General features: G+C 56.6%; 7 protein-coding genes across 7 annotated transcripts; 4 read left to right on the top strand and 3 right to left on the bottom strand.

The window, feature by feature from the left end:
• Positions 1-2,796: 2,796 nt before the first annotated feature.
• On the top strand, positions 2,797-3,906 carry adh-1-1 (Alcohol dehydrogenase 1; the record flags this gene model as incomplete). Its single annotated transcript, XM_032035533.1, has 2 exons — positions 2,797-2,854; positions 2,906-3,906. 2 exons carry the CDS (start codon positions 2,797-2,799, stop codon positions 3,904-3,906), a joined length of 1,059 nt encoding a protein of 352 aa, XP_031885332.1.
• A 780-nt stretch (positions 3,907-4,686) lies between these two features.
• arp-3 (Actin-related protein 3) lies at positions 4,687-6,375 on the bottom strand (the record flags this gene model as incomplete). The annotated part of the gene is made up of 7 exons (XM_032035534.1): positions 4,687-4,752; positions 4,806-5,639; positions 5,705-5,791; positions 5,841-5,887; positions 5,946-6,173; positions 6,230-6,252; positions 6,341-6,375. 7 exons carry the CDS (start codon positions 6,373-6,375, stop codon positions 4,687-4,689), a joined length of 1,320 nt encoding a protein of 439 aa, XP_031885331.1.
• A 1,078-nt stretch (positions 6,376-7,453) lies between these two features.
• TASP1 (Threonine aspartase 1) lies at positions 7,454-9,311 on the top strand (the record flags this gene model as incomplete). The annotated part of the gene is made up of 3 exons (XM_032035535.1): positions 7,454-7,710; positions 7,755-7,954; positions 8,008-9,311. 3 exons carry the CDS (start codon positions 7,454-7,456, stop codon positions 9,309-9,311), a joined length of 1,761 nt encoding a protein of 586 aa, XP_031885334.1.
• A 453-nt stretch (positions 9,312-9,764) lies between these two features.
• On the bottom strand, positions 9,765-10,853 carry tfb4 (General transcription and DNA repair factor IIH subunit tfb4; the record flags this gene model as incomplete). Its single annotated transcript, XM_032035536.1, has 1 exon — positions 9,765-10,853. The coding sequence occupies one exon, from the start codon at positions 10,851-10,853 to the stop codon at positions 9,765-9,767; it is 1,089 nt and encodes a 362-aa protein (XP_031885333.1).
• A 1,924-nt stretch (positions 10,854-12,777) lies between these two features.
• Positions 12,778-14,974, top strand: rng3 (Ring assembly protein 3; the record flags this gene model as incomplete). Its single annotated transcript, XM_032035537.1, has 2 exons — positions 12,778-13,524; positions 13,598-14,974. The coding sequence occupies 2 exons, from the start codon at positions 12,778-12,780 to the stop codon at positions 14,972-14,974; spliced, it is 2,124 nt and encodes a 707-aa protein (XP_031885340.1).
• A 199-nt stretch (positions 14,975-15,173) lies between these two features.
• TRM2 (tRNA (uracil(54)-C(5))-methyltransferase) lies at positions 15,174-16,892 on the bottom strand (the record flags this gene model as incomplete). The annotated part of the gene is made up of 1 exon (XM_032035538.2): positions 15,174-15,791. One exon carries the CDS (start codon positions 15,789-15,791, stop codon positions 15,174-15,176), a length of 618 nt encoding a protein of 205 aa, XP_031885339.2.
• An 858-nt stretch (positions 16,893-17,750) lies between these two features.
• CGGC5_v009358 (Glutathione hydrolase proenzyme) lies at positions 17,751-19,795 on the top strand (the record flags this gene model as incomplete). The annotated part of the gene is made up of 7 exons (XM_032035540.1): positions 17,751-17,754; positions 17,823-18,001; positions 18,057-18,320; positions 18,371-18,530; positions 18,590-18,638; positions 18,686-19,279; positions 19,333-19,795. The coding sequence occupies 7 exons, from the start codon at positions 17,751-17,753 to the stop codon at positions 19,793-19,795; spliced, it is 1,713 nt and encodes a 570-aa protein (XP_031885485.1).
• Positions 19,796-19,887: the final 92 nt, after the last annotated feature.

Here is a 19,887-nt window from a genome sequence, read left to right as displayed (position 1 = left end):
CTCGCGGTTCTGGTGTCTATCATTTGGCAGATTGCCAGGTTGAGTCGTGTTTTGCGTCGTGTTGGGCTCGGTTTGCGAGGTGCATGATCCGCAGGCCCCTCTGGACGAAAGGAGATGAAGGTCTTTGAAGCTATTCGCAGCCACCTCCCTGCGACATCGGACTAAGACTTCTCTGGTTGCTGTGCCTTAGTCAAGGTCCACAGGATGGAGGGGTCCATATTGACGACGTCGTTGGGAAAAGCACACGCCTCGGTCGTATGGGGGTTGCGTTACTTTTGGCCGAGAAATGCCTGCCTGGGTTGCTTGCGGGCCTTTATTCTGAGTATCCAGACAGATACGAGGTATTATTAGTATGTATCCATGAGATGCTCCAGACGGGGCAGATTCATCGAGATGCGGCCGGTATCCGCTGATACCGAGTCACTGTCAATCCTCGAGCTGCTGTGGTCGAGTGGACAGACGGTTGGCGAGTTGAAAAGTGACGGCAGAGCGGGACAACGGGAGGCATGAGTCGGGCCCTGGAACGGTAGCTGGCGTCAGCGACGGTTCGGTGGTGTGCGGCGTGGGCGCGGGTGGTGCTATGGAATAGTGGCGTTATGTCGTCGTTAGCGGTAAGGCGTGTAGATGCCGAGAGATTGCGGCGACTGCCAACACCAATCGGCGCTGGGGACCCTGTAAAAGATCCCCACTAGAGCTCGATCAACGCCTGTACGTAACGGCCTAGGGCGGCGAAGGAATGGAACCTCAGGGCAGGGATTGCAGCGAGGAAAGGCGGCTTCCGATGTTGTCGACTCGGGACAGTTCTAGGAGAGGGAAGCTGGGTTTCCACGTTAGAGGGGTCTTTTCCACGAGCAGCCATGGTGATGATGCTTGAGTACCTACCTTAGGTGAGGTGGTTTGGTTTAGGAGAGCAGGCAGGTGCACCTCAGACGATCAGACAAAGAAAGAGGACCCAGGAACATGGGCCTGGCACTTTCCACAATGGGGAATGGGCTTTGCGTGGTGCTGTTTCTGCTCTGCTGTGGCGCCGACAGCGAATGGCATTGGGCGCATCTCATTCGTCCCATCTGGTGATTCTCCATCCCCAACCCAGCAGGTCTCATGCTTTTCTGGGTGTTCTTCGGCCCTACGGCGCAACTTTTTATTTTATGGGATTTCTGAGCAGCATCCATGACCACGTCTCACGACGACAATCCCTCTCCGACGAAACGACGAGAAAGATGGGCACCGCTCGCTGTCTTGCTCGCCGCCACTTTCGGCCTCGTCTCTGTGGACTGTCGTCACTCCAGCGATATCAGATCAGATCAGATCAGGCCGACGATCCAGAGTTGGTACATGACACGCCTCGGAGAAGAAGGGTGTAAGTGACGGTGTGACCTGAGAACAAACACCTGTCAACAAAACCCAACCCGACCTGTCGGCGACGGCCGCCCACCTCGCTACGGCATCATTGTCCCCGAGAACAGGACCACCAGCATGGTCTGCGGCCAATGGGTCCACCTCCCACGCTCATGGCCGCAGCTGGCCACTCTCCACCCGCCATTCGGCCTCTGCGGTGTCTCCAGTGCTTCGACGTCAACCACGAGCTGTCAGGTGGAGTTTTCGGTTCCTTCGACCTTCCCCCGTTGCATCCGTCCCAACGACCCAACTCAATCATGAAAGCTCGCAGACTCAAACTTCATTCTCTCCACGCCGTCTATCCTGGCGCATGTCGTCTGCCACCGACACCATGATCCCGGTCCAGGGTCCATGGGGGTGAAGAACCAAAGTCTGGAATCGCCTGTCGTCCGCCGTCTGGTCTCTGCTCCTCTGGGAAACGTACTGTCGCCTCAGATGTACCTTCACCATGGAAGCACTGTGTTGATGACAGTCGCCCAAACCAATCAGACGCGGATGCCGCCCTTCTTCAGTCTGCCGCTTGTCCTTAATGCGCGCGGGGTAACGTGTTTCCCGTTGTACCTAGCTTCCATCCTTCCAAGGCAAGGCAAGGGAGCGCAACCTAGAACGCTGAACCCCCCGTCCCGGTGGAGCGAGATCAACTGCAAGCGCAGGCCTGCTGCAGGAAAGCCAGCAGTAGCAGTGCCTTCCTTCCTTACCTACTCCAATTCCAACAATTCCCCAACCCTCAGCGGCTGCGATTGCGACTCTCGCTTCTCCAACAATGCCTCAACCTGATTGACGTGCGGTGATCCGGCCCACGTCCGCCCGGCCTTGGCTTGGCCCTTGGGGTGTGTCTCGAACTCTGCTGCCACTGTGAGGGGTAACAGCTCCGTTGACTGCGGTTCCTGGCCTGTCGTCAACATCATACGTTTTTTGCTCTAGCCTTGTCCAGTGGATGCCCAGTCGGCCCTGATACGACATCCACATCCTCACCTCACTTCCAGCTGCTCGTCTGCCTACCTTACCTTAGACGACACCTTTTTCTGCGGATACGCCGTGCGCTTGACAGACGTACCTGTGTACTCTTTGCCAATTCAGTCAACCCATCCATCCATCCTGACGACGCGAACCACCCGCCGCACCGAGCTCCCCCTACCTTACGGGATACCTCATACCATGCTATCCCTACACCTCACTTACACGCCTAGTCCTGGTCGAGGTCGAGATGTTGCTCCCATCTCTATAAAAGGTCCTCCTCGCCAGTCCATTGATCCCGTCTGATCAAATCAAGCGATCCAAGCTCAACAGTCTTCCATCTCACATACTCAACATCTACTTCCGTCTTAGAACAGGTAGATCCCAGATTCGTCTCTTCTCCAGACCTTTCACAACTCAAACCACCCCAACACAATCATAATGGCCACTGAAGTCCCAACCGAGCAATGGGCTCAAGTCATTGAGAAGACCGGAGGACGTATGTAACATCTTAATCACCTAGCATTGACTGGTCTCTAACACATAGCAGCCGCCGTCTACAAGAAGATTCCCGTCCAGAAGCCCGGTCCCGATGAGGTTCTCATCAACGTCAAGTACTCTGGTGTCTGCCACACCGATCTGCACGCCATGATGGGCGACTGGCCCCTCGACACCAAGATGCCCCTGGTCGGTGGCCACGAGGGTGCTGGTGTTGTCGTCGCCCGTGGCGAGCTCGTCAAGGATGTCGAGATTGGTGACCACGCCGGTATCAAGTGGCTCAACGGCTCTTGCTTGTCCTGCACCTTCTGCCAGGCCGCCGATGAGCCTCTCTGCCAGCACGCCCTCCTTTCCGGCTACACTGTCGACGGCAGCTTCCAGCAATACGCCATCGCCAAGGCCGCCCACGTTGCCCGCATCCCCAAGGATGTCAGCCTCGAGGCCGTCGCCCCCGTTCTCTGCGCCGGTATCACCGTCTACAAGGGACTGAAGGAGTCCGGTGTCCGCGCCGGCCAGTGGGTCGCCATCGTCGGTGCCGGCGGTGGTCTCGGCTCCCTCGCTCTGCAGTACGCCAAGGCTATGGGCATCCACACTGTCGCCATTGACGGCGGCGCCGAGAAGGCCGAGATGTGCAAGAAGCTCGGCGCAACCGCCTTTGTCGACTTCACCACCTCGAGCAACCTCGTCGAGGATGTCAAGAAGGCGACTCCCGAGGGCCTCGGCCCCCACGCCGTCATCCTACTCGCCGTCAGCGAGAAGCCCTTCCAGCAGGCCTCAGAGTATGTCCGCTCCCGCGGCACCGTTGTCTGCATCGGCCTGCCCGCCAACGCCTACCTCAAGGCCCCCGTCTTCGACACCGTCATCCGCATGATCAACATCAAGGGCTCCTACGTCGGCAACCGCAAGGACACCGCCGAGGCCCTCGACTTCTTCCAGCGCGGCCTCATCAACGCCCCCTACAAGGTCGTCGGCCTGAGCCAGCTGAACGACGTCTACGAAATGATGAAGAAGGGCGCCATCGCCGGCCGCTACGTCGTCGACAACAGCAAATAAGCGGCTAGCCTCATGGGAGGCAGATAATTGAACAAAATGTTTCGAGAGGAGTCAACTGAACTCAACAAAAAGGGGGTGTCTAAGCGGGCGGGCGGGCGGCGGCGGTCGGTTATGTTTCCTCGGTGGTTGGGGTGATGAGATTTGTTGGTTTGTTTTCATAAGGATACCTACTTGGGAGGGAGTTCAGCGTGTATGATATGCTTCTCATTCATACCTTTACTGGGAATGAGTAATGATCAATTTGGATTGAGCCATACTGGAAGCCGCGTGATGAGCTTTTGGACATGATCAAATGGTCCTGGTGCACCTCGAGTCTGACTTGAAGTCGAAAGACCCCAATTAACTTCCAGCCTGCAGTTTGGGGAGAGAATAGAGTTGCGGGGTGACTTTAAGGAGGCCGTTGTCTTTTTTCTGTGTCTGTTGTTATTGTACGTGAGGTCGTACTCAAGACCACTGGGGCCGAGATAAGTCAGACCCCAGAGAGAAAGTAGTCGCCGTGGCACAGGCACAAAGGACATATCCTTAAGAAAACTCAGGGAAGCTAGACAGGAACTCAAATTGGCTGATCGCGGGTCTCTGACAACTCGCAGTTGAGATGGCTACAATGTCTACAGCTAAACCCAGAAACATATAAAGCAGACACATTGCTACACGCTCGCGCATAAAGGATTGCATGACTGATGGTCATGATTTGAATTCTCGTTAAGTGGTAGGAGGAGTGCTAGGAGTAGCTTTTTTGTGGACACCTGAATCGCAGTCTCTATGTTATTCGCCCAACATTTATGAACCACCAGGGCCACCCAGGAGCGCAAATCGTCTAACAATGCTGGGACCGTATTCTTGGTACTGTGAACGAAGTCAGAAGACATTTTCGTAACGATCAACCAGAGTTTACTCACCTCAGCCTTGGTGTGGCAGTAAGAGCGGAACTCAGGAGTCTGGCCCAGCAAGCTGCCACCGAACCAAGGACCGTGTCTCTGCCTCTTGTGGGTAATGACCTGCACCTCCAAACCGCCAGACTTGGCACCGCCACTACGGACCTCGCTAGCTCGGATGCGCGCGTCAACCAGTTGCTTGATATCTCTCTGCAGGCGGCGGCCAAAATCCTTGTACAGGGTGGAACCACCAGAGAGGACGATGTTCTTGTACAGACCACGGCGAACGTCAATGGGGGAGGACTGGATGACGTTGTCGACAACAGTGGGGAGGGGCGTCAGGAAGTCGGAGCTGTAGATCTCCGGGTTGAAAAAGATCTCGGGGGCAAGGAAACGCTCGTATCCGACGTCGACGGAAACCTGACGGCCACCAGGCTGGATTACAGGGTGCTTAATGAAGCGTGTGGGGTCGCGGTCGTAGCGGGAGAACTCCTTGACAATATCGGGACACACATAGCAGTGCTCCTCCTTGATCTCCTGGGCCGTCTTCAATGACGAATCCGGCTCGCCTCTGTCACGAAGCAGCGACTGGACGAAGTAGGTCAGGTCGCGACCGGCGATGGGAATCGACTTGATGGAGGATCCAATAACGTATCCCTCGGCAACAGGGATGACGTGGGTGACACCGTCACCAGAGTCGATAACCGTTCCGGTCAGAGAACGATCGTGAACCTTGGAGGAGGTCCAAGAGGCGGCAAGGGCAAGCACGGCCTGGACGGCGATGTAGAGACCGGCGCAGTTGAAGGACTCGAAGAAGATCTCGGCCGTGTTCTCGCGGTTCTCGGGAGGGTTCAGGGGCTAAGTCAAGGTCAGCCAGACTGTGCAACTCGGGCAAGAGAGAATGTGTTTGAATCGTGCCGTACAGGTTCGGTGAGAAGGAAGAAATGGTCTTCGGGTTCTACGCGCAGGTACTTGAAGATAGAGTTGGACCAGAAGCGCTCCATGTGATCCTGAGTGCCGTTAGTATCCCGTTCCCGTGCGGTTACGTAAATTCCATACCCAGTTCTCTATTTGACCGTGTCGGATGGGGTAGTGAAGACCGTAGCCTAGAGTATCGGTGAGCAGGCTGTTGCACATTCCTTCGTCGTCGCCGTGTGCACTGACCTGGTCCTCCTGACGCAGCAATTGCCTCATCACCGATGAAGAAGTCCAAATCCTCAGTTCCTCGCTTCGAGTTCAAGTGTCCGCCAGGGCCAGCACCACCGGTCAAGAAGGACGGCTTGTTGGCAACGGCTGGGCGGCCAGAACCAGTTCCTCCACTGCCGGCAGCGGGACCTTTCGTCGCAATGGCGGTCGGGAACACGAAGGACGGGGAGTCGTTTCCGGCGAAACCTGATCATAGTGTCAGAGCTATTCATCGAAAGGGGATCGATTCGCAATTGGCATACCGAGCTTCGAGAATCCCGTGCCGCTGTTGATGAGCTGTTAGCTGGTGATGACCTTACTGACGTCTGCCTCGGGGGATGCGGGGCGGGGCAGGGTGACATTGGTTGACTTACTTGTCCATGACAACGGCAGGCGTTTGGTTCGCCATGTTGGATGTAATTGAGGTTTGCTCGGGTAAAGTCTAGCCCAGATGCAGCACCAGGTTGTGGGAGGATGGACCGGGACGTCGTCGATGCACTCGTGATGCTGACTACGACGTATGTCCAAGGTGGTCGGAAATGTGTGCCTTGTCACCGATCAAGCTCCCAACATGCGGCTGTGCATCAGAGGTGGTGGATTCTCCAGCCATGGTGAGGTCGGTGCCCCACCACCCATCCCCACCAGGCACCCCAGGTCGAGCTGGCAGGACTGTGCTAAGTGCTGCTTTGACTGTATAAACTTACTGTAATGACTTAGGTAAGCACCCGCCTGCTCCTTCTCCAAGCAACGCTAGTCCTCCATGCTGGGAAAGACCATCCCCATTTCCAAGTTGCGGTTGTGCAAAACGCGTTGGTATGCACGGGTAGCTATCGCGGGAGTTTGATGTCATACGTGCGATCTGAGTCACGGAGGCTGTTGCGTCGTTATTCAGGCATCTTCAATCAGTCCTTGAATGCTCAAATCAGGCAACTTCGCAGTTCCATTTCCAACGGGCCTGCCTGCATACAACCTATGTTAGCCAGGAGCTTGGAGGGCCCCGGCTTCATCACTTACTTTCCCTGTCTAAGCTGAGCAGGCGAAAGCTTCTTAGCCAGTCTGCCACTTCCAAAAATCAAGCTGTTTGGCCTACGGGAAGCCCCCAGCCTTCTACGCACCTGCAGCCGAAAGCTCTAGCATTGAGTTATTTTACCTCGGATCTATCTTTGTCGCTTCCCCCCATCTTCATACATCTACCACATCTTCTCTCTCGGGAGACTGATGGTCGTTTCCGGGCTGCCTACCATCAGCATTCACATCCAGCAGACCCTTCTTTTTTGAGCCTCTACTTGGACTTCCTGTCGTTAGAACGCTGGCTGCTTTCGATTTGCTCGCTTGCTCATTCATTTACTTCGGTCCATTAAACAACGGGCTATCTAGCTATTACGGTCGTTTTCAACGGTCCAGATAATATCGACCAAGACCCAGTATTCTCATCAGAATACCTGTATGCCGGCCAAGCTTCCGCAGCTGGGCTGAACTGCCGTGGAATGGAAGCCCTTGATGCTATTGCCAGGCGAGCCACGCTAGACACCACCACAGGTACGGCCACGGATCTTTTGAGCAACGACCAGCATCTCCTTCAGGCAGATCCCGAAGTGCAGACAATTGGCGGCACAGATGGCACAGTCGATCGAGTATTGAAGCGGATACATAAGCCAAGATTCCCTGGAGCCATCTTTATCCATGCCGGAGCGGGTTTTCACAGCCATCAGAATGAGAGAGTTCACCTGGAGGCTTGCAGCAAGTAAGTCATTCCTCCTAGGCCTTTTTGCTTGACTAACCAGATAGTGCTGCCGCAATGGGAATGAAGTTCTTGAAGTCCGGTGCCTCGGCTACGGAAGCTGTTGAAATTGCCCTGCGCGTTCTCGAAGACAAAGAAATCACGAATGCTGGCTACGGCTCGAATCTCTCGATGGACGGTACTGTCGAATGTGATGCCACCGTCGTTGATTACCTCGGAAGAAGCGGTGCTTGTGGCGCCGTGCCGAGTAAGTATATATTGAACGAGTGCGGCAAGGTCAGGACTAATGATGCACTCAAGACGTCCGAAATCCCATCTGCCTTGCCAAGTTGATTTTGGACAAAAGCAACCAGCCACTTTCCCTGAGACGAGTTCCGCCCAATATCCTCGTCGGCGAGGGTGCCAAGAATTTTGCTCAGGAGCACGGCATGCAGCCAGTCCACAACGACTACCTAGTCTCCAAGAACGCCAGAGACCGATTTCTTCGATGGCAAGAGGATCTCAAGCGAGCTGAGGAGAAATCGAAGCAAGGCATGCCTCGAGGACCAGCCAACGACACATCTGATGTCGCCCATCAGTATGAAACCATCCCGGTGCCTGGCTCTCCGCGAACAACCAAAGTGTTGCAACGGGATCATGCTAGCGCTATCTTTACCGGTACATGGAACGAAGGCCAACCTGACTCCCCGCATCGAGGCTCCCCGGCGCTGGAGCAGGGCCCCAGCCAACCTCTAGACAATTCTGTACTGGCGAATCCCCGAAGTTTGCCGCAACGCCAAGGCATAGAAAGAGCACCTCTGAGCTACATCGGCGCTTCCTTGCCATCTTCCAATAAGTCTCGCACTCAGTTATTGCAAGAGAGAGGCCTTCCGTCGAGCGATGGGGACTACCTCAACCAGGGAGACCGTGATGGCACATACTCCCCTCTATGGTCTGACGGAGCCAAACATGTCAGCACTGTTGCGCAGCTGCAGGCATGTCGTCCTCGTGGTATTAAGAGACCGTTCTCTGCTGCTGAACTCGAGGAGGAGGATATCATCACTGACACTGTAGGTGCAATCGCAATTGACGAAAAGGGTCGGATTGCGGCAGGTTCATCATCTGGTGGCATCGGAATGAAGCACCGGGGGCGCATAGGCCCTGCTGCTTTGGTGGGCATCGGAACGGCCGTCGTGCCCTGTGACCCAAATGACCCGGATGGAGTCAGCGTTGCAACCGTAACGAGTGGCACTGGTGAGCACATGGCCACGACAATGGCGTCTCAGCGATGTGCAGAGCGCATCTACGGCAACACCCGCAGGGGACCAAACGGAAGAGATGTGGAAGAATGGAACGAAGACGCGATCATGGAGTCCTTCATCACGAACGACTTCATGGGACATCCCGGCGTCAGAAACTGCAACTCGGTTGGGGCGATCGGCGTGATGACGGTGAAGAAAACGCGGACGGGCTACTATTTGTACTTCGCGCACAACACCGACTCCTTCGCGCTCGCCTCAATGGGCGGCTCAGACAAGGAACCTGTATGCGTCATGTCCCGCCTGGGGGAGTCAGCTCAGGTCACGCGAGGTGCTCGACGGATTCGGGTTGACCCAGGATCTTGAGGGCGCACTTTGTTTCACATCATTTTGGATTGGCATTCAGTGACACTGGCCAACATGATCGGGGAACGAGGAGTGGCGGTTGTTTTGCGTCCAGGGCGCTGAGCCAGGTTGGCGAGAGCATCCCCAGACCGGATGAGATATGCCGGCTCTCGCAGTGATATTTAGTAGTGATACCCCTCCACGCATTATGCTTAGCTCCTAGAGCGCTACTGGCATGAATTTCAGACAATCGCCTAGAGAATTTGCATTCAGTCACTTGCAAATGTACCAGAGTATGATGTGAGCCAATAAGGCCGGCTGATGATTGATGTATAAGGCTGATACCGAACCGCCGTCTTTCCAAACGCCAAATCTACCTGTCCTGGAGCTCAGGATCTGTGCCTGCTCAGCTTGATCCTGTCCTGAGCAACTTCTTGATTTTACATGGCCCAAGCGGGCATTCGTGATATATCATTACGCTGGCCGTGGTGTTCCCCCAGGAGTACCCGTCTCCTCCCTGATGTTGCCGTTTGCCAGTACCTTCTTCTTCTTTTTCTTCCTCCGCGGGACAACAGCGGGCTTAGCGCCGTAGCTCCCGAGAGAGAGCTTGGTGCCGCACGTCAGGCACTCGGAGTTTTCAGGCACGTCGCAAAAGATGCTGAGGCAGATACTGCATACGAAGCCGGTGTCTACCACGCGGCCATGGCAGAAGCATGCGGCGCGGAAGTCGACTGTATGGTGCGTGGGTGGGATCAGGGAGGATCTAGCCTCGGCGTCGGCAGAGTACGCGAACATGAGGTAGCTCAGTAGACCCCTAGGACTGGCTGCCTGCATGAAAGTTCCGTCGGTGATGTAGCTCGCTTGCTGGAGGAATGTTGCGTCTCCAGAGAGGGCGAGGGTGTCAATGGGGATCTGGGAGTGCGCCGCCGCGAAGACGGCGTTCATCGTGGGTATGTACTGCACCGGCTCGGAGTCGGAGACGGAGAGGATGAAGATGCGTGCATGAAGGCGCGTGAGGGCGGAGGAGGTCGCGCGGGTGGCTTCCGGTGTCTTGTTTGTCTCGTTGAGCGCCATGGAGGCCTTGTTGATGTATGACAGAGCCAGCGTGAGCGCGCCTGACAGCTGGGTTGTTGTACAGGAGAGGTCGGCTTCGGTGGTCTGATTGATGACTTCGCGTATCGCTCCGAGGACCGCCTTCTCGATCTGCGCGAACTGGGGGTACTTGTTGGCGTTGGACTTGTTCGGGGTCGGCGCAAAGGCGTCTGCCATGTCGACGTCCTCAGACGCGCCGTTCGTCGAGGCCGCCTTGGGCTCGGGCTTTGTGGGGTAGAGCCATACGGCGCGGTTGCTGTGGGATGCGATTATGGCGACCTGGTTGGCGTTGCTGAAGGCGAGGTGGGCGTTGACGAAAACGAGGATGCTTGCGATGGCTTTGGAGAGGGGGAGGACATCGTTGAGAGCGGCCCAGGCGCGGGGGTTCGTGTCGATGACGATGGAGAGGAGCGAGGGGGTCGTCTCGTGGGAGGAGACCTCGTAGTGGTCGGAGGCGTCGACGTTATTCATGTTGAGGAAGGGCTATGGCGATGGCCTCGTCGGCTGGCGGCCAGGTCGCGGGTAGGTGTCACCGGCGGAGCAGCATGTGTGTGATGTGTGGTATTGGTAATGGTATTGGGGGATAGACCCCTTGGTCAATTGGACCCTTTCAATCCTACCCTACGTCTTCGAGAGGGAAGACTGGACCAGGTCTCTTGGCGCGGTATCACCAAAAAGGGCAGGGCGAGAGGTAGGGGTTTGTGTGAGGTGAGGTGATGCAACTAAGCTTGCTTCACTTTCAGAAATAACTGACGACGGAGCTGCTGGCTGGTCTGTGCACGGCCGACGCCATGGAACAGGCAAGCGCAGTTATTGGATGGCACCCACGGGCAAGGGCTCCGGGGAACAGGCTCCGAAGGTCCAGCAGGGCAGCGGGCTGAGGACGGAGGTGCACACTGCACTGCACTGCACGCCTAACTACCTGGCAGCACGCGGGATGCGTCACAGGGACCCGGGGATCTCACTGGACACCCATTCCATATCTGGTGAGATTTACTGCGCCTAGTAGGTAATGGGGAAGTGAGGTCATTGCAGCAAACATGGGGAAGATCTGGAGCGATCATGCACAATTCCTGGGAACAGATGCTGGGTATGCTAGCGTTTGACCAGTTTACTGCGCCAGAGCATAATGCCACCCTCCATAGGTAGTGCCTGGTGAAAAGAGATTGCGACTCGACTCGCCATCTCGCTGAAATACCTACCCAGGCTACGTGCTGCGTACAGGCAGGGTGGGAAGCGCTCGAGGCGCGGTCTGGCGTGGGGGCGCGTTAAGTGGTGTAGGGGCGTGACGGCGGGCTGAGGCAATGATGGTTGGTGTGCATGGTGCATTCAAGCATTCTGCCCCGCCCGTCTACACGCAGCTGCATCTTGTTGGCCGGACTCTATCAGGATGTACCTGCTTGACTAGTCAGCCGGCCAAGAGGGGCTGGAAGGGCTCAGCAGAGTGAGCCGAGTGATGTTCATGCACTTGGGGTTGTCTCTCTGCAGACGGGAGGAAGGGATGCTGGTATGAAGATATAAGTTGAGGTGGGATGATGGAGGGAGAGTGCGGAAGCCGAGCGGTGTAACTGTTGAGTTTGGGTTCTGGAGCTGGTTGGGAAGAGTGAGAGTTTGGTTTGGACTGGTCCCCTGTGATGCAACCACAAAGCACGGCGCCGGTATGAGCTTGAGTGCTAGAGTGCTAGCTTGGGGTGCTTGAGGTGCTTGGTGTATGTGCTGGTGCCCTGCATGTTGCGTTGCGAATGGGGGCCAAGGAGGGGCACCCGTGGCACCTAAAAAAGGAAACGGCGACGAGGGACGAAGATGAGACCTGACGTTGAACAGCTTGACACCCGCCGCATCCTGCCAACGGTGTTCCATTCAACAGGTGAGGTCAGAGGGAGATCGAGCATCAGAGGCAGGTCTGTCTGGGTCTAGGTAGGTCTGGCTGGCACTTTCTGTCATCTTGCGTGTACGTACCCAGCATGTTCTGTGGCTAAACTCGCCCATCAACGTAACTGCCTCCATGCTAGCTGGTAGCACTGGCCAGTAGCAAGTCTCAGAGTTGTGAAACCCCTTGGGCTCATCTTCCTGCCTTTTTTCTTATCTCAGCAATTGACCGACCAGACCTCCTCCACGCATCTGTCATCGCCGCACCCTGTGACCATCAGACCGCGCAGCACAGTCCGCCGCCGCCCCTAAGCTTCCAAAGTAAAGGTAAAGGTACAAATATTGACTACCGCCCCATCCCGTCTCCTTCTAGACTTTTTCTTCCGTCCCAGGTCTGTCCTCACCTACCCACCACCAGACTTGGAATACCCTAAAATATACATATCTACCTTATACCCTACACCAAGTACCTCTGCTCAACCATTTTCCCAGTTGAGCCACGCACACACACACAGCACATCATCAAATGGCTGCCGTCACCCAAGCCTCCGCTCCCAAGACGGAGCCCTCGAGAGAGGATGAGACCCTGCTGGTTCTTGCGCGATTAATGGAGGGCGGCAAGGAAGACGACGAGACCATCCGCGACCTGGACCAGCTCACCAAGCTGTTGAATGACGACCTCCAGCTCATCCAGGCCAAGACATCCGCACCCACGATATGCAAACTCATCGACAGCGACTGCGTCGACACCATCTTGGCATACCTCGACATGAGACAGCCAGAGATCGTCCGCGCACACGCCATCGTGGCCACCTCCGCCTATCTCAAGGCCGCCGGTGACGATGGTGCCAAGAAGCTCTCGGGCTTCTTTTTCGACAAGGTCAAGAGGGGCACTTACGATGACTACATTGTCGCCTTTTGCGTTGCTGCTTCAGCCTTCCCCATCGTCCCGGATCTGACTGCCGAGCTGTTCCTCAGCGAGGGCTTCCTCAGCTCCCTGGGCCCCCTGATGAGGAGGAAGTGGAAGAGCCGCAAGGTCGAGACCGCCTGTCTGGAGATGCTCAACGCCGCCTGCATGAACTCGCAGTGCCGTGACGCAGTGAACAAGTACTGCACCGAGTGGCTGGAAGAGGTTGTCGACCAGGACCCCGACCAGATTGCCAAGGAGATGCAGCAAGATCCCGAGTACGCCGTCCAGGAAGGCTCTGTCGCCATGCGGAGGCACTCGGAGCAGGTCCAAAACTTGGCAGCCGTCATCCTGGCAAAACTGAGGGTATGGTATTCAGACCTTTCAACAACCGGACTTGAAGCCGTCCAATCTAGATCTGACTGACTTCAGAATGAAGGCGGTGCCCCCGGCGCCGGCGCTGAATGAGGAGGGGCAAGGGAAGATTTCACCGGCAATCACTACCATCGAAGACCTTTCAACGAGATTCACATCAATGCTCCTGAGCGACGACGACCATGGAGATCAACATTCAATCGAAGGCCTGGCGTACGCATCGATCCAGCCAGCCATCAAAGAGAAGCTTGCGGGAAACCCAGATTTCCTGAAGAAGCTGGTCAAGAAGCTGGCGGACGCCCCGCCAAAGTCTCCCTTGACCTATGGAGCGCTCAGTATCTTGGTGAACATCACTAGATACCAACCTAAGCTGTCTGAGGAGGACAAGAAAATGAACCAGCTGAAGGCATACGCAGCTGCAGCTGGCAAGGGCGCTGGGCCTGATCCCCTCAACGACGACGACCATGTCACAGAACGGTGCAAGCGTGTCTTTGAGGCTGGCGTCACCCCGGTCCTGGTCACGCACAGCAAGTTTGGTTCACCTGCGTCACTTTCTCTCACTGTCGCTATCATTTATTCCCTATCAGTTACAACCTCTTGGCGTGGAAAGCTGGCACAGCAAGGCGCTGTGAAACTACTCCTCACGGCGTGGGCCGCACTTCCAGAGACTGAGGCCGCAGGAAGGCGGACAGCCGCTCAGGCTCTGGCGCGAATTCTTATCAGCACCAACCCGGCTCTCGTGTTCGGCGGCAGCCGCTCCAATCCTCAAGCTTCAGCTATCAGACCGCTTGTTTCCATCATTCCTCCGGACCCAGCAGCTGAGCACCGAGACCTGCTTCCAACTTTTGAGGCGCTCATGGCACTTACTAACCTCGCATCGACTGACGATCTTGACACTAGAAGAGCCATCATCCGCGTAGCCTGGCCACAGATTGAAGACCAACTGCTTTGCTCAAACGCGCGCGTATCGAAGGCTGCCGTCGAACTCATCTGCAACCTCGTACAAGCGGTGGAAGGCTTGGCGCTGTATGCCGACGGTAGCCCCCAGGCAAAGGGCCGCATGCACATTCTCCTTGCACTAGCCGACGCAGAGGACGAGGGCACACGCAGCGCTGCCGGTGGCGCTCTCGCCGCCCTCGCAGGGCACGAGAACGTTGTACAAGCCATTGTGGACCGTGAGCGAGGAGTCAAGGTCGTCCTCGACATGTGCGCGGATGACAACGAGGACCTGCGTCACCGGGCTGGTTTCATTATTTACAACATGGTGGCTGCCGAGGGTGCACCTGGGGCTAACGCCCGCAAGAAGATTATCGAGGAGGGCGGTCTTGAGGTTCTCAAAGAGGCGGCCAAGAAGAGCCGGCGGGCGGAGGTTCTCGAGGTTCTCGTTCAGGCGTTGAAGATTCTGCTCGAGGATACCAAGAACAGGGCGTTGGAGGGTTAGATGTCCGCATCTCTTTTGTACAAGATCCTGATACATGAGGTAGAAGGCAAAGACCTAAACCACGATAAACAAAAAAGACGGACTAGAGTTTCCTGAAATAAATGCAATCACCTCCCCGGGTGGCCTGGTACTTTTTATTCTATATTACGGAATGACGATGGTATCTTGTGTGTACTTTTTGTCTACCTTTTGACCTTGTTTACGCATCCTTTTCCACCCTGTTCAACACCGCCACGCCCTCGACGTGTCCCGTCTGCGGGAAGAAGTCGAATCCCACCAGGCTCTCAATCTCGTACTTTGTGCCGTCGCCCCCGTCGCCGCGCACAAGCACGCCGACGTCGCGCGCCTGCGTGTGCACGTTGCAGCTCACGTAGACGACCCGCCTCGGCCCGTGGCGCAGCAGCTGGCTCAAGAAGTCATTATCGCAGCCCTTGCGCGGGGGATCAATCACGACGACCGTCTCGTCCGCGGGGTACGTCACGTGCTTGAACAGCTCCGGGGCGTCGGCGGCCATGAAGTTGCACTGCTCCTCGGGGAGGCCGTTGAGCTTTGCGTTCTTGCGGGCGTACTCGATCGAGTCCTTGGCGATATCGATGCCCGTGCTGCCCTTGAAGAGCGAGGCGAGCGTGATGGTGAAGAGGCCGGAGCCCGAGTAGGCGTCGATGAGGTACTTTATGCGGTCGCGGTTGGGGCCCGCGGGCGGCATGACGTGCTGGCGGATGTAGTCTGTGAACTTTGGCAGGATGGAGTTGTTGTTTTGGAAGAAGGAGTTGGCCGGGTTCGTGAAGATGAAGTCGTCAATGTACTCGCTCGACATGGCGCCCGTGGCTTCCGAGATGCACGTCTTGATGTCGACGTGGGTGTCTGTCTCGACGCGGACCGCGTCTTCAGGGAGCTCGGCGGGCGGCTGCTCTGCGCCGGTTTTGGGGTACCGCGTGGTGTTCTCGCGGAGGAGGATCGTGGCGCCCTTGGTGTAGTTGCCAAAGTCGCGGGCGATCCTCGCGCGCTCGCGCTTCATGCCCAGCCGTACGGCGTCCGTTCCGATGGGGCAGTCCTCGATGTCCAGCACGATTCTCCTGCCCTTGGCGTTGAAGCCCACCTCGGGGACCTTCTCGAGCGCCTTCCTGGGCCTGCCCTTCTTGTGGAAACCAGGGGGGCCGTCGAAGTGAGGGGTGAGCTTGGTGCGGTAGTTGTACTGCAGGGGGCTGCCGATGGTGTCCCTGATGGTCGGGACCAGCTCGGGCGGCAGCTGCGAGAAGTTCTTGTAAGCCTTCTCGACGATGGTGCGCTTGTGGGCGAGCTGGGTGTCGTAGTCGAGCATCTGGAACTGGCAGCCGGAGCAGGTGGAGAAGTATTTGCAGTTGATCCGGGAGTCGTCGCGCAGGGGGCCGGGCGTGATCACTGACAGGAAGTCGGCGACGGAGTAGTTTTCCTCGCGGACGTGGCGGACGACTTTGATCTTTGCGACGTCGCCGGGGGCCACGAAGGGGACGACGTAGACTTGTGGGGAGTGGGGTTGCACCGCAAGACCGTCACCCGTTGAAGAGAGCTCCTTCACCTCTACCTCGATCTCGGTGAAGAGGTCAGGGAGCGGTATTTGAGGTGTCTCGACTGCGCCGTCCTCCCCCTCAGTCACCTCGGTCTCAGGGAACAAGTCCTTGCGTGAGGCGATGAGCGCTTGCACATCCGCCGCCAAAACCTCTTCCGACGATCCCTCCGTGATGTTCCTCTCACGCTTCGATTTCCTCTGCTTGGGATCCCTCCTGCCGCCACCCTGGCCCTGGAATTGGCGCTTGCCGTTCTGCTTGAAGTTGCCGTTCTTGTTCTGCCATTTCTGCCCCCCCTGGGGTTTTGAGGCGCCGTCCTGGGCGGGTTGCGCCGCGGGCTGTGGCTGCTGAGCCGCCTCTGTTGTCGACATGGCTCTAAGTGTGAAGGCCGCGGGAATGCGGCGGTCGGCTGTGAGGTGGAAGCTAGTGAGGGCCGGGCGGAGTGAAGATGAATTGAGTCTCGGGAGCAACCGAAGATGCAAACCCATGAGCCAGGTGCGGTGAAAGTTTTTTGGGTGACTGTCTGTAACCGTTGGGGCACACTTAATCCGATTTTTTCAAGCAATAAGTAATAGTCTAGTGAGAGTGGGACAGACTCTCTGAATGCGTTGTTGTGGCAGCACCCTTTTGCAGCCAAAATTCAATGTACTGCGACATTCAATAAGTTGAAGCTTGTGACTTGTGAGAAAAAGTTATCACCGTCTGAAGTTGCTGAGAATTACTTAATTTGCCCACGCCTGATTGGTCACCAGTGTGGAGCCGCGCCAGGTGATCGTTATCATGCGTCCCCCAGGTCCCAAGGTGCAGGTGTGGCAGCTTAGCTTCCCTTATCAGTAAGCCCGGGGGTGGTGGATCCCCGCGGCGGCGTCCCGAGACCTTGTGAGCGTCTCTGCTGGGGCACTTTCGCAATCGACATAAGTCATGGCGCTTTCCCACCCCCTGCCCACCCCCGAACACGGAATGGGGGACGCAGAGAGAGGAGACTTGAGCTCGCCATCGCACCCAACCTTTTTTTTCTCCGTGTTTTGATTTGGCGGGAGGTTTGGTAGACTGTTTATCTTTTCTTAGACAGCCAGACAGTTCGGAGAGACAACAACACTTTGGACAGCTGAAGACGTAGAAGTCTTCCCTTTTTCGGCTTATCAGTCTTCGGCGTTTGCGCCGATAGGCTCTCGGAGCTTCCGTCCGGTCTTGAAGACTCACTGACCTCCGCGTCTGTTCACTCCAACATGAGTGAGTTCGTCCCAACCCGTGGGATCAGCACTTTTTAGGAGTATGTTCGTACTGACTATGTAAACCAGGGTTATCTCTCTCATTACGGCGTTTCTACGCCTCTTTGCTGGCTCTGGTCGAGTTGCGGCTTGTGTCGGCTGCCGCGATACCGGAATTCGTCTTTGATCCCTATGGCGGTGACACAGGCGCCGTTGCGAGCGAGTCTGTGGAATGTAGCAGGATAGGACGCGATCTAGTCGCGCGTGGCGTACGTTCGGTTTGCCGGAGACTTGTAGAAGGATGATGCTGACTGGCTTTCATAGGGCAATGCCGTAGACGCCTTGGTCGGCACGACCTTTTGCGTGGGAACTGTGGGCATGTACCACTCGGGAATCGGCGGCGGCGGTTTCGTTGTCATCAGGGACTCGGACGGAAACTATGAGTCTATTGATTTCAGGGAGTCGGCGCCCGCTGCTGCGTTCCAGGACATGTACAAGGGTAACGTCCAGGGGAGTGTGTACGGAGGCCTGGCTGTGGGCGTGCCGAGCGAAGTTCGTGGTTTGGAATACATCCACAAGAAGTACGGCGTAAGTTTGGTTCTTGTGGTACTGTGAAACTTCACCTAACGAATGTGCAGTCTCTTCCATGGAAGACGGTTGTAACTCCGGCGGCCCTGTTGGCCAAGGGCGGATTCCGAGTCTCGGAGGACTTGGTCAGATATATGGCTTCAGCTATCGAGAACCAGAAGAACTTCCTTGTCGAGGATCCTGTCTGGGCCGAAGAGTTTGCTCCTAATGGTAACTAATGCCTGAAGCTTCTCAAATGGTGTGTTCACAGTCAGCTAACAGCGGGATAGGAACGCTTCTCAAGCTCGACGACACCATCTATCGCAAGAGATATGGAGCGTAAGTAGTTCATAATCTACGAAACCAACTACATCTAACACGAGTAGTACGCTCGCCAAGATCGCCGAGGAAGGCCCTGAAGCCTTCTACAGCGGACCCATCGCCGAGTCGATGGTCGCCACGGTCCGCGCCACAAACGGCACAATGACCCTCGACGACCTGCAATCCTACAAGGTCATCACCCGCCAGTCCCTGAACATCACCTACCGCGGCTACCGCCTGACATCTATCGGTTCTCCCGCCAGCGGTGCTGTAGCCCTCAACACGCTCAAGATCATGGAGCAATTCGACCCCTCGGAGAGCGACGACGTGACCCTCGGCGTGCATCGTTTCGATGAGGCTATGCGCTTTGCCTACGGCGCACGCTCTCTCCTCGGCGATCCAGACTTTGTAGCAGGAATCGGACCGTACGAGGATACTCTCATCGACGAGGCAACGGCCAAGAGCATGCGATCACGCATCCTCGACAACCAGACGCAGCCGGTGGAAAAGTACGACCCCCACGGAATGTACTCCAGCGAAGGCTTCGGAACCTCGCACATCGTGACCGCAGACAAGTCGGGCATGGCCACATCCCTCACGACCACCGTGAACCTGCTCTTCGGCGCCCAGATCATGGACCCGCTGTCCGGAGTCATACTGTACGTCCCACCACTGACCCCTTTCCAGCCCTCACTCCGACTAACGTCCCTAGGAACAACGAAATGAACGACTTCTCCATCCCCGGCGTCCGGAACGCCTTCGGCTTCGAGCCGTCCCCCGCGAACTTTGTCCGCGCAAACAAGCGGCCCCTCTCGTCCATCACGCCCATCATCGTCGAGAATCCCGACGGAAAGCTCTACGTCACCGTCGGCGCGGCCGGCGGCTCCCGCATCATCAGCTCCACGGCGCAGGTCACCTGGCACGTTCTCGAGCACGGCCAGACCATGAAGCAGGCCCTCCGCGAGCCGAGACTACACGACCAGCTCATGCCCAACACCGTCACCTTTGAGTATCCCTTCGATAACGACACCGTTGCCAGCATGATCGACAAGGGCCACGTCGTCACTTGGGTTCCCGAGGGCCGCAGCGCGGTGCAGGGCATCAAGTTTGAAGATGGTGTCTTTGAAGCGGCCAGCGAGCCGCGGCAGAAGAACAGCGGCGCGTTTACTGTTTAGATGCATGACATGATGATGTAGACCGTTTGCTTATTCTAGAAACGTTTTCCATGTTTATTGAGGTGTCTGAAGGAAAGGGGTATCCTCGAGTC

This window comes from Colletotrichum fructicola, assembly GCF_000319635.2.
Source record: "Colletotrichum fructicola Nara gc5 chromosome Unknown KSG_Nara_v1_contig05, whole genome shotgun sequence".
Taxonomy (NCBI): domain Eukaryota; kingdom Fungi; phylum Ascomycota; class Sordariomycetes; order Glomerellales; family Glomerellaceae; genus Colletotrichum; species Colletotrichum fructicola.
Note: the sequence above shows the minus strand (reverse complement) of the source record. Positions and strands in the feature narration are given on the sequence as shown.